Raw genomic sequence first — 13,182 nt, forward strand, 5'->3', positions numbered from 1 at the left:
TACCTATGGTAAGTAACTCATGCTTGTTATATATGACCATGACTTGAACCATTTCTTCAGTCTGATGCACCGATTTGGTTAGAAGCATCTTTGAAGCATCTGCATTCAGCACTTGGTGCAGAAAGTCTCCCTTACCTTGATACGACACAACTTCCACAGAAATGCCTTGCCTTCAAGACATACATGGCACACATGTCTCTTGCACAGCAAAATTCTAATGAATACATTGTGAAAGATGTAGTATGGAACTGTTGACTTAATATTGAACCAAATAATTATACAGGAACCATCACAGATGTATCAATACAAATCACAGATTGAGAAGTCTTTATATAAACCCTGTTCAGTAGAGTTCTTCTTTCATAAGAGCCATAGTTTGTTGGTATAGTTCTTACAATATAAAAATAATGAAATATAGGACATTACAAACCCTTATTTTTCACATTAATTTGCATGTTAAAAACAAGTTGCCATTCTATTTATTCATTGGGTTAATACTTATGGTTTATCATATGGTCAACACATTTCTTTAACTCAACTATTTGGTGAAAATAGCAAAAAGTGCATATATCTCAATATCCCTGGTAGATTTTTCCAAAATTACAATTTGGCATCAGCTGAATTTTCACACAGTTACCCTTGCACAGAGGAGCTTTTTAACTCATTAAGCAGAGCGAAATACAACAATATTGTGTGATGTGTGTAAGAGTGAGAGAGACTGGTGCTTACTTTGACAATTATCATGAGATCCAAATGCCCTTAAAATATCACAATTGTGACAAAGCAAAAGTGACAAAGAGCACATTCATGCATGGTTTGCATTAAGGTGCAGAAGTGTACTTAATAATAAATGTTTTTAAAACCATTAGTCTATAGAGATTGTTAAACATACATGGATGACAAGACAAGCCACAAAGTTACTAACTGTATATTCTGAAGTGGGGGGGGGGGAGCATGCTGTGGTTTGGGTGGGTTTTGTGTTACTTATAGCTAAATTATAAACTATTTAAAAACTCTGTCAAGCGCCAGTGATGAGTCAAAAACCAGCCAGGAAAACACATAGCAAGAAGCCATTAGCTGCACTTTGCTTCTAGACACATCTCTTAGTAGCTCTGTCAGTTGTCCAGATGACCCATTCAACTTCACTTAGAGGTACAGAAGTTTAGAGGTGGTGTCTTCAGCCCTCTTCTGAAATTGGTCCAGACTCTTTATGAAAAGCACAGGGGGAGTGGAGAGGGGAAATCAGTCTATAACTGTTCATTAATGGGGAAGGTCAGCAGTTGTGTCCTAGGATTCCATAACTGTGCTTGGTGTTAGAGTGAGAGTGGATTAGGTAGGTCTGTCACCTGGGTCCAGAATAGCCGTAAGGAAATTGAAGGAACAGATTGTGGTGGTGGGGCAAGACATGGCTGCCGTAGTGCTCAACCAGACTTCCAAGGCTTAGAAACACAACATCTGCCTCCAGGTAAAACTTTGAGTCCTGTTGCAGAAGTAAAATGGACATCTGAAGTCACTGACCACCACAGAACATTCCATGACAATACAACAGACATACAACTCAGAGCAACTCTGACATACAGCAAAACGTAACTATTTGGCTACACTCCAGAATGTCTGCAAGCCTAATTCTGGGTAATGTTCAGATCAGAATACTGTATCTCCTCCCTCCAAACATCCTCCCTTCCAGAATGGATTACATTTGAAAAGCGAGGTACCACTGTAATTCAAACTCTGTGGAGGAAGATTAGTTTAGAAGTACAATGAATATTGTTTTATTCAATCACATAAAACAGAAGGGAATAGTTGCAAACCATGTTTTTACCCACCTGTTGAAAGATTCTGTAGTTTCTCACTTTCCCAATAGATTCATCCCATACAACTAATACCTTAAAGGAGGAGGGGGGAAATCAAGATAAATACCTTACAACACCAACCATGTCCCAAACATCTTCCTAGCTGGTATATTGCAAACAATATTATTACACTTTGGTTTATTACCTTGCCAGGTTTTGTGGATGAATTCCTAATACAGAATAATCCACTTTTCGGGGGTCCTGTGGGATTTTCTGATCTGAACATCCTAAAATTGTTGGAAAATACTGGATTGTTACTTTTTTGAAACAACAAAAACAAGCTTGAATATGGCAATTATGGCAAACCTGCCAATTGAATTCTCAGCAGCAGCACTCATTTTCAGAACACGTTAACGATTTGCGTAGCCACTCAGAACACGGATATTTGAGGAAACCACAACATACCCATTATGGGAAACAGATACACACTGCACATCAATGGGAGCAATCTAACCCAGTCATAAGTTGCCACAGGATCCCATCTTCAAAGCTCTCGGCACCCAATAATCAATACTAAATACTACAATACTACATATCAAGAGTTCAGAATTCTGGTTTTCAGCCCTTTGCCAGCAGCTATTTCCCCTCAGTTTTCCATCCCTTTTTCTGACTGATTTTTGCAGCAAGCACTAGGAAATATCAACATACCACAACGGCTTGCAATAAATGTATTTTACCTTTCAACTTCAAGGGATTCAGAGGTGTTCACAAATACTGAATTAGGCAGCTCAACCTGTATGAAAAAAAGGATTGTCAAGCCAAAAGAATAAAAAGAGTACAATAGGTAAATGCCTATCAAAAGCAACTTTATGATCACATGTGACCAACCCATCTGTGGATCAAGCCCAAATCACACACATAGGGAAGCCTATGTGACATCAGGGCAACATTAAGAGAGTTGAATTATGAGCTGGCACTTAATAAACGCAAGTTGTTGTTTTTTTATTTACCATATGTCTTCAATGCCAAATTACAGGAAATGCAGAATACTGCCCCTAAGATCATAAAAGGCAGGTGCCGCAGTACCAACAATTCTGTAACTTGACTTAGTACTCATTAAAAGCCTGGTAGAGTGCCCTCTTTGCGCCAGGCTTGCGGGAAGGTGAGGTGCCACCAAGCATGGGCTTGGGGCTGCTGCTGCCAAACTCTGTCCCTCCTCCGTGTCTCTTAGAACTGTAATCACCACGAGACTTTGTCTGCAGCAACTTACGGAATCAACATCCTGCATACATCTACCAAATGCTTGGCCTTTCCCCCACTTGAGTGGGACTTATCACGTGGCAATGGTTCACAACCGGACTTGGTTGGCATTGGTAGGATCTATCGTCCAGGGTGCATAAGGGTGGGCTCCCTTGCTTACCTTCTGGAGCTAGATCTTTAAGGAGCCTTGAGGCTGTGGACTCAAAGTCTGAGAGATGGCTAGCCAGCCATACCCTTCAGGTCAACAGTGGCAGTCATAAGCCATTTGCTACTACTTACACTTGCAACTACTTTCTTGTCCTAATATGGTACTTACTGCAAGTACAAGCCCACATTTTCAAACACTATGGACTACATACTTGAATACTGTGACACACATTACGGTACAACATTCCTACCGCATCAATTTTCCAGATGTTTCTGGACTACAACTCCCATTATCCTTGACCACTGGCTATCCAGTGGTCCACTGGTTATCCTGGCTGGGGCTAGTGGGAGTCGGGTGTCCAACAACTTTAGACTGTAAACTGCCGTGTGATCTTCAAATGAAGGGCAGCATATGAATTTAATAAAGAATAATAATAAAGAATACCACTGCATTTTTTTGATGCAAAGGCAATGTCATGGTGAGCTGCATGTGAATTTAGTGTATACTCCTACTTTACAGTGCTTTTGCTGTAGCCACTCAGTAACATATGAAGCAGTTCTGCTTGTTTAAAGATCATTAGATGATTTGCCCATCAATTCCAAATACAAGGTATATCAGGGTTCTGGTACCAGCCAACAGGATAGGACTGTATAAAGCAGAGCAATCTTATGGAACAAGCTGCCTTACCTTTTCATAGTCACCATCGGACTCTTCTCCAGATAAGTCTGATTTTGAAGGCAATAGTGGTTTCTCAAATGAGGCAACTCGGAAACTTTGTCCGTCTGGAGAAGATCTTCTAGGAGAAGCAGGGTCTAAACTGAAATTATAAAGGAAATGTCATATCGCTAACAGATTATGTAAGGAGATTCACGTATGCCCAGTGCTTCATATGAACTGAGCCTGGGATAGATCTACTGAGTCTTCATAACTGAAGCATATGAACTGAATAATGCAATGCAACCAATAAATACGTATGTAACACTTGTGGCTGCACACAGCAGGCAAAATTTGGCAAAAGCAGACAAGTCGCTTTGCTCACCATTGTTGATCTTCCATTGAGAAACTCCCAGTAAAATTTCCAAGGAATCCTAGAATGCCTGGGAGCAAGTCTGAAAGCTAGCTAACTATAAGCCATTCCAGAGGTTTAATTAGGATTAAAGGTAAAAGGTAAAGGGACCCCTGACCATTAGGTCCAGTCGTGACTGACTCTGGGGTTGTGGCGCTCATCTCGCATTATTGGCCGAGGGAGCCGGCGTACAGCTTCCAGATCATGTGGCCAGCATGACAAAGCCACTTCTGGCGAACCAGAGCAGCACACGGAAACGCCGTTTACCTTCCCGCTGTAGCAGTACCTATTTATCTACTTGCACTTTGATGTGCTTTCGAACTGCTAGGTTGGCAGGAGCTGGGACCGAGCAACAGGAGCTCACCCCGTCGCAGGGATTCGAACCGCCGACCTTCTGATCGGCAAACTCTAGGCTCTGTGTTTTTAACCCACAGCGCCACCTGCGTCCCTTAATTAGGATTAGGGGACCACAAATACCAAGCAACCAGGAATCGAATTCAGGCAACCAGGACAGGGGGTTAGTCAGCAGCCTGGAAAAACTGCAGTATTTTGCCATTTCTTAGAATCTGTGAAGCAGCAACAGCAAACAGGGGCTTAAAAAATTATGTTCTTCTGCCACCTTTGATGTTACATCAACAGAAAAAATAATAAGAAAAATATACATTAATGTTTTCCCTTTTGAGTTGTGTTTTTAAATTTTGCATTCCTGGGACAACTTAGTTTTTTAATCCATTTTTTTCTAAAACCTGAGATTTTAAGGGGCTTTTAAAAGTTTTTTTTAATTATTCACACGTTTATCTATAAGCAGACTGTGGGCATTATTTGTAAGGTTGGTAACTCGGCAAATTGTTTGCAAGACTGCTCTGGCAGCTTTCCATTCCAAGGCCAGGATTTGGGGGAATGGCATATGAATGACCACCACATAATTGAATTAACATCAGAATCTCCAACATGATCAATACACATTTGTTTTCCAACTTACTGTGGAGGCAAAGGATTCTCTGGTTTAGAAACAGGCACACGTGGTTTCTCAAAAGGCACTTGAGGCTTAGCCGGTACTTTTGGTGTCGAAAGTCCAGGTTTCCTTGGGGCCTGGGTATCTACCAGTGGAGTCACAAGACACTGTGGTAATTTGGGCTTGCTGCTTGGCAATGAAGGAGGCACTTTTGCAGAAAGTTTTTTCTCTTTAAACCTCTGGCTCTCTTCAGCAGTAAGTAAAGCGCAGGTCGGCGGCAGACGTATACCTGGGGAAGAGCAACTCTCTGTGAGGTAGGTGGGCTTTTTGGCCAGAGGAATAGGAGGCACTGGTGGAGGACCCTGGGTAGTTATTTGATGGCATGTTGAGTGGGGTCTCACATCATGCTCTGCTTGGTACTGAAAAGGGAATTCTCCTCTCCTGCTTAAGAGGACTTCAGGCCTCACATCTGTTAAGCTTTTCTTCAGGGGGGGCGCTGGAAGCACTGGCACACCATGCCTGCCAGAGAATGAGTGTGCTTTTGTCTCTGGACAGAAAGCTTTTCCCAGCAACGGAACCGGAGGAGGCGGGTACACTGGTGGAGATACTACATGATCTGTGTAAAAAAAGACGCAGAACAGATCAGTCATTTAAATGAAAGGTCTTCTACTCAGAGGAGAATCTGACAAATTTATTTAAAGATCATTTAAATTGTAGAAGGGAGAGAGGAGGAAATGGCATGAGGCACAAATAGAAGACAGAGATGCAGAAATTAGAAGAAGCGACAATAACCACTTTAAAAAGTGTATTTAAGAAGTTGGTGGCATTACAGTCCATTTAGTATGTGATTTAGAGTAAGTCACAGACTCTGGGAGTGGCAGAGAAGGAAGGGGCGTGGTCCAGATCTGGCCATCACACAGCAGGCCACATCTCTAGTCCAAGTGCTCATTTTGAATCTCATCAGTTACCAAACCATTATCTGGTATGCAAGGAAAGTCACTTCAGGATGTATCCCAAAGTTATACTGTATTTTGTGGGAAGAATGAGTGACAGAGGTACAATTTGACATTTTGGTGATCAAGACTTCAGTACAGATGTTCCAAGTCACATTTGAAGAGACTTGGAAAGTTATTTGTTCTTTTAAAAGGGTTGTGAGATTGACTAATTTGGAAACCTAGTTTAATTCAGAAGCAGGATATAACTTATCTCAATATATTACTTACCATAGAAGGCAGCATGCCTAGAGAGTGGCAGGTGTAGCTGGGAACTGAGATTGCTTATACAGTGGTACCTCAGTTTTCGAACGTCTCTGTTGACGAACATTTCGGTTTTTGAATGCCATAAACCTGGCTTTTGAACGTGCCTCGGAAGTCGAACATGCCGCGCAGCTTCTGCTGAGTGCAAGATCCTGAGGCCTAGCTGTCGACTATTGAGTTTTCGGTTTTCAAACATTTCAGAACTCAGTCTTCCGGAACGGATTATGTTCGAAAACCAAGGTACCACTGTGTAAGTATATATGCTTAATGTAAGTTGCAGCTGGATTGTTCTTGTTGTTAATCATTTCTTTTCCTTGTTTATATTTGGATGTTTTTTTTTAAAAAAAGTAATGTATTTCTTCAGCACAGAGGTGAGCACCCTTTTTGACCCTGAGGGCCACGTGCAGAGGTGATCACTCACAAACTGCATGCACATACTCATCCTTTGAGATCGCCCTTTAAAGTATCACATTGCCAGAATGGAGAAGGGTAGACTCCTCTCCCCACCAGCAGGGAGACATCGCACTTCTCTTAGCTCACCTCAGTTTGACAGGCTGAGTGTAGCATGATTTACACAAAGAGGAAGGTGCATGAGGTGACTCTTACTGTGTGCCTTCCTCCCCATTGGAATAAACATTTCTCTGGCATGCTAACCTGATTTTTACCAGTGGCAGCAAAAAGCAAAAGTTTAGAGTAGACCAGGGATGTCCAAACAGTAGATCACAATCTACCGGTAAAATGCTGGCTGATTCTGGTAGATCGTGGGATCCTTATCGTGTATAAAAAGCTATTGGGGGGGGAGTAAAAAACAACAACACACAAAACACCCGTGCAATCCTTCCCCCCCCCAAAAAAAATCTCAACAACTCTGGCACTTCACTCCTTGAAAAAAAAAGCTCAACAACTCTGGGTAATCCACCCCCCACTCCTCCTCCCTCCAATGACAATGGGTAGATCACTGCCAGTTTTTTTTATATATACTGGGAGTAGATCACAGTCTCTTGGGAGTTGGACATGCCTGGAGTAGACAATGCTAGGATAGGTAGAGAGTTTTAAATCTGTCTACCCAACCCATTGTCCTGATAGGAATGGGAATGGGCCCATTTGATAGATACACTGAGAATGAGGAGCTATGTGTTCATGCAAGTGTGCACATGTGAAAGTCTAGGGTATTCATATCCACTTTCCGCACACACTCATTGCTGGTCTGTGGGTGCCAGAGGGTTTACCAATGGTGAATGTAACTTTAGCCATTCCTGCTATAGATATTATTTTCGTTAAACCCTCAAGGTTTTTCTCCTCTTACCAAGTACCAATAAATCCTCTTTGCACCAACAAATTGCACTAATTAGTTACAGGTCATAGCTGGTCAGATTTCTGCAAATCATCGATCCGGTTTCTGTGGGGATGTGACTTCCTAGTACCACGTACCTTCACACTTTATACCACCCGGGTTATCTGGCTGTAAATAATCATCATCTCCATCCTGGTCATAATCTGAAAATCAAAGTAATGCATTGAATAGCACAGCAAGGTTACCTGACAGTGCATGTCAGGGGCTCTGCAGCAGACCAAGCAGCAGCTTGCCCAGCCAGAGGAAAACATGATTGGGCTGGAAATTACACAAAGCCTGTAGCATTCTGCTCACATCCTTATACAAGGCCTCTCAAAAACAGAAGAGAAGCCCTGCTGGATCAAGACAAAGGCCCATCTAGTCCAGATTCTTATTCTCACAGTGGGCAACTGGACACCTCTGGAATTCCACAAGGGGTCAATTAAAACAGTGCTCTCCTGACTTGTGGTGGCCGGCAAGGGGTATTCCGCAACATGCATCCTCCACCAGTGGAAGCACAGCATAGCCTTATCCTTCAGGAATTTGTTCCAATCCCATTTTGAAGCCATCCAAATTGGTGACCATCACCACTTCTTGTAGAATTCCAGAGTTTAAACCATGTGCCATTTTGATGGCTTTTCTTTTGCCTGTCCCAAGTCTTCCAACATTCAGCTTCATTGGATGACCCCCAGGTTCTAGTGTTATGAGAGATGGGGAAATGCTTCTCTCTTCTCACTTTCTCCACATCAGTCATAATCTTGAACACCTCTCTCATGTACCCCCATTGCCTTTTTCTAAACTAAAAAGTCCCTCATAGGGGCTCTAGTCACTTGATTGTTTTGGCTGCCATTTCCTGAACCTTTCCCAGCTCTATAGTACCTGTTTTCCAGGTGAGCTGGCACAATATTCCAAGTGTAGTCTCACTATAGATTTGTATAAATATTGTATAACAATATTTCATTTTCACCTTGTTTCTTAATGATCCATAACATGAAGTTCACCATGTTATGGACAACCATGATACATTCATGTTGAACTTTGCTACTAATTAGGGACTCTCTTCTCTTTCCCTCCATGTACCTTTAAGAGTTCATGCCTTGGCAGTGGTACAAGTTATCTGGGGTGAGCCAAAGGGCAAGAGCTCTAGGGCTCTTTGTCTGGGGTTTGTGCACCTGGGAGGAGAGAAGGAAGCCAGTCCAAAGGGACTGTGGAAAGGAGTGGTCTTAAGCCTCTCACATGGAGAAAAGATATAGAAAATCTGGATCTTCTTTGGAACCTGTTGCCCCACCCTTCCAAAAATAACGTCATTTCTTTATTTGATCAGTTTCTTTATTTGAGGGTGAAACAGAAGTGGAGACTACAACCTAAGAAATACTTTGCTGCCTGGGAAAGTGAATTCTCCCTTCCCAGAGAGAATATATCAACTGCCCCAGAGCTGGTGCCATTTCTGATATTTTTTTGAATCACTACGAGTTCATATTCAATTCTATTAACAGTTTGTTTTTATGGTTTGTTTTCTGCCTTATTTATATGCTATCATGTTTTTGATATGGTTATAGTGATTGTAACAGTTGCTAATTTAAAACGTTACTTCTATTAGTATGAGCAGCTTTGAGCTCAACATTGTTGTTGGAAAGGTGGAATACAACTGTTAAGTCAAACCTGATTTGGATAGGGTTGCTTTCCCACAAAGGGCATCATTCACTTTGGAGGTTTTCCTGCACTCATTGCTGTCTGTGGAAATACAGATGGCAGCTGTGGCTAAGGAGTGTGGCTGCCAAATGATCAGGAGACTTAACATGTGCTCCTGTTTGTTCCTTGGCAGGAGAGGCTTGCTGCCACAGTCAATCAGCTGATCGCCAGTGAAAGAAGCCTGCTGGGATTGGCTGTGTTAGAGAGTTCCATGTTGAGAACTCCATAATGCGCAGCTTGAAGTCATCGCCTGTCAACTGACCAGCAGTGACTGCAAGCAGCACTTGAGTCCTAGCTGTGCTGCAGAGAAAGATCCAAGGTGAAGTCAGGTGATTGATGGCAGGCAGTCCCACCCACCTGTCAAAGTAGCCTTGTTGGGGAACCTAGGATCTGGCCCAGCCATTGGAAAGGTTCTTCCCTCTGCCTCACTCCACAGGGAAAATGTCTACCAGGTGCATCACCTTTATGAAAAGGGAACTTCTAAATTATCTTCTCACCTGAATTTTCCATTAAATGTTGAGAGTAGTGTATATTAATGGGTCGTTCTATTGAGCCATAGAAACTGTCAACATCTGAACCGGAATCACTAGAGAGAGAGAGAGAGAGAGAGAGAGAGAGAGAGAGAGAGAGAGAGAGAGGAGTTTTAGAGATGGCACTTGTACATTGGACTTATGGGAAGAGAAAAACTAGAGCACATTGATTGTGGAAATACAAAGTAACTGGAAAACTATTTATATCTTATGTTACTGACAAAATGATATTGTATTAACAGGCAACATTCTTATTTTAGACTTTATAGCAGCTTTCTCCAACCCTGTGGAAGGGCCCTCCCACCAGATGTCAAGGAGATGAGTAATTATATAACCTTTAGAAGACATCTGAAGGCAGCCCTGTATAGGGAAGCTTTTTAATGTGTAATGTTTTATTATGTCTTATATACGTATGCTGGAAGCCGCCCAGTGTGGCTGGGGCAACCTAGTCAGATGGGCAGGGTGCCAATAATAAAAAGTATTTATTTATTAATTATTATTATTCTCCTCCCTACTTTAGGGGTAGCCCTTGTGGCAGCCTCCAGATGTTTTGGAATACAACTCAGATCAGCCCCAGCAAGCATTGCCAATGGTCTGAGAAAAAAGGAGTTGGTCCAAAGCTTCTGAAAGCACCAGGCTGAGGAAGGCGGCTTAAGGCAAGTTCCTTGCCATTCTTCTGCCATGATGCCTGTGCCAGCATGTGCAGACCTTAAGTCAGTAACGGTTTCCTTCTTCTCGTGGTAGTGATCTATTTCTCTTCTAAGTGAGGCCATCCAGTCCTGAAAGACAAATGATGCATTATTTGGTAGGATTTGTAAGCAACAAGCATTTTGAAACAAGTATGTTTCCAAAATATAACTGCACAAACAGCTATGAAGCACGTAACATTCTACTAACTAATTTGTATTTTCAAAGCAACTCTTATCCAAGATTTATACAGGGGAGTAATCTCACATGGGCCAAGCTCACACCATGGCCAGATTTTTAATTGTACAAATGATACAACTGCACTATGGCCCATGCCTGCAATGCAGCCCAGACCCTAAGCCAGGGGTCAGCAGGGGGCCGGTCCACTGTCCCTCAGACCTTGTCCCCCAGACTATATTTTTTTTAAAAAAATGAACAAATTCCTATGCCCCACAAATAACCCAGAGATGCATTTTAAATAAAAGGACACATTCTACTCATGTAAAAACACCAGGCAGGCCCTACAAATAACCCAGAGATGCATTTTAAATAAAAGGACACATTCTACTCATGTTAAAACATGCTGATTCCTGGACCATCCGCGGGCCAGATTGAGAAGGCGATTGGGCCGCATCCGGCCCCCGGGCCTTAGTTTGGTTAGTTTGGGGACCCTTCTTTTTTAAAAAACAGAAGAAGTAAACCTCTCACCCTACTAGAAGGAAAGTGATGAAGAAAATTATGCAGGCACCCTTCTAAGCAATTTCTGTGGCATATGCCAGTGTGTTTAGCCAATGAGTGAAGTTAGAACTGGGAATGATAAGTAAGTTATTTAGACACCATACTGGGATCCTAAAGAGCTACTGCTTTCCCCTCCGCTCTAGTGCACATTTCCTTCCTGCTTCTGTTTCATTTTCTAGTCTTTTGAAACTCAGTAGTTCTAAAGACCAAATTTTGTCCTTCCCTCAATCACCTCAGGTGGTTTTGTTTGAGGTAAGGTAGTCTCTAAAAGTATTTTTTGCAAATGCTACTACGTAATAGGTAGCTGAAGTCCAGGCAGCCCCTAAGAGTTCACCATATAGTTAACATACAATACAGTGGTCTACATGACTACTCTGAATTAAGTCTCTCTGTATTTACTCCCAGTTAAGTGGGTATAGGATTCCAGGCCTTTGCTAGCTTGTGAGGAAGGAGCAGAGGGTGAGGGGGTCAGTATCAATACAAAACAAACAGATCTTACATAAAGGCGTTTATTTTAAAAAATTATGACAGAGTATAAAATTGACAATAATTTTAGCACAATTAAATTATTAATAATAAAATACAATTATTCTATGCATTTAAAAATCATGTTATTTATCCTGGTGGGTCTGCTGTTGGAGTAGAATATTGAAATGTAGGGTTTTTTTTGTTTTTTGTTTTACTGGGCCATTAGGAAAAATACTATCCTTACTATTTTGCCTATAAAGAATTAAAATAGTAAAAAGGAAAAATAAAATTAAAAGTATATCACTCTGCTTTTCACAATTATTAGTATATAATTATGGCTGTGAGGGGGCATACTTATGACTATCATGAAGGGACCCTAAACTTCTGAATTTGCCACTACAGTACTGGTAGACATGGCTAGGAACGTAGCATTGACTGCCTTTCTAATTTCTTATTTAGATAATAAATTTTATTTCACCTTTCTTTCATCTTCAGAGGCGGCAGAAAAAAACCAGGTCCTATGCTTTTTGCTAATGTGAACCAACTTGAAAGGAAATACATTGTTTGATGTTGTTTCTTCTGCTGCCCGCATAACCCTGTGTAACAATGAAATTATTTTTAATCTAAAATCATGTCTATAAAGATAGCAAAATTGACATACCACAATTGCATATAGACTTTTCTGTCCTAAAGACCAACCAAAGCAATCCACAACACAACATCTGTACTGCTTTGTCTAAAAGAGCAAGAAAAGATTCCGTGCCAAAAGAAAGATACAGTTGTACCTCAGGTTAAGTACATTGGTTCCGGAAGTCCGCACTTAACCTGAAGTGAACTTTCCCACTGAAAGTAATGGAAAGTGGATTAATCCGTTCCAGACGATGAAAAACACCTACTAAAATAGCAATTTAACACAAATTTTACTGTCTAACAATACCATTGATCCATAAAATGAAGGCAATAATCAATGTACTGTACTATAAAATAAATAAGACAGTATTGTAGATGAAAAAAATAACATTTACAGTGGTACCCCAGGTTAAGTACTTTATTGGTTCCAGGGTGCCATTCGCACCCAAAAAAGTATTTAACCCGAGCGGTGATAGCACGCGTGCGCGAAGCGCGCAGATCGCTTCTGCGCATGTGCGCGCAGCGGAACCTGGAAGTAAGCACTTCCGGGTCCATGGAGTACTTAACCTGAAAATACTCAACCTGAAGCGTACTTAACCCAAGGTATGGCTGTAGCTCAGCCATAA

At 41.6% G+C, this 13,182-nt stretch overlaps 1 protein-coding gene across 3 annotated transcripts in view; it reads right to left on the reverse strand.

Annotated features, from left to right (window-relative positions):
- Positions 1 to 310: 310 nt before the first annotated feature.
- Positions 311 to 13,182, reverse strand: part of SH3BP2 (SH3 domain binding protein 2) — a 29,628-nt gene continuing 16,756 nt past the window's right edge. For all 3 annotated transcript variants that reach the window (XM_035113225.3, XM_060279037.2, XM_088660835.1), the window contains exons 4-13: positions 12,405 to 12,522; positions 10,742 to 10,812; positions 10,001 to 10,089; positions 7,910 to 7,975; positions 5,250 to 5,838; positions 3,889 to 4,018; positions 2,531 to 2,586; positions 1,999 to 2,080; positions 1,827 to 1,886; positions 311 to 1,480 (exon numbers count right to left, since the gene is read on the reverse strand). In XM_035113225.3, the coding sequence (XP_034969116.3) occupies positions 1,343 to 1,480; positions 1,827 to 1,886; positions 1,999 to 2,080; positions 2,531 to 2,586; positions 3,889 to 4,018; positions 5,250 to 5,838; positions 7,910 to 7,975; positions 10,001 to 10,089; positions 10,742 to 10,812; positions 12,405 to 12,522 (1,399 nt within the window). In that variant the 3' untranslated portion in view covers positions 311 to 1,342. The remainder of the gene's footprint in view (positions 1,481 to 1,826; positions 1,887 to 1,998; positions 2,081 to 2,530; positions 2,587 to 3,888; positions 4,019 to 5,249; positions 5,839 to 7,909; positions 7,976 to 10,000; positions 10,090 to 10,741; positions 10,813 to 12,404; positions 12,523 to 13,182) is intronic.

Source organism: Zootoca vivipara, chromosome Z1 (genome assembly GCF_965207765.1).
Source record: "Zootoca vivipara chromosome Z1, rZooViv2.hap1.1, whole genome shotgun sequence".
Lineage (NCBI taxonomy): Eukaryota > Metazoa > Chordata > Lepidosauria > Squamata > Lacertidae > Zootoca > Zootoca vivipara.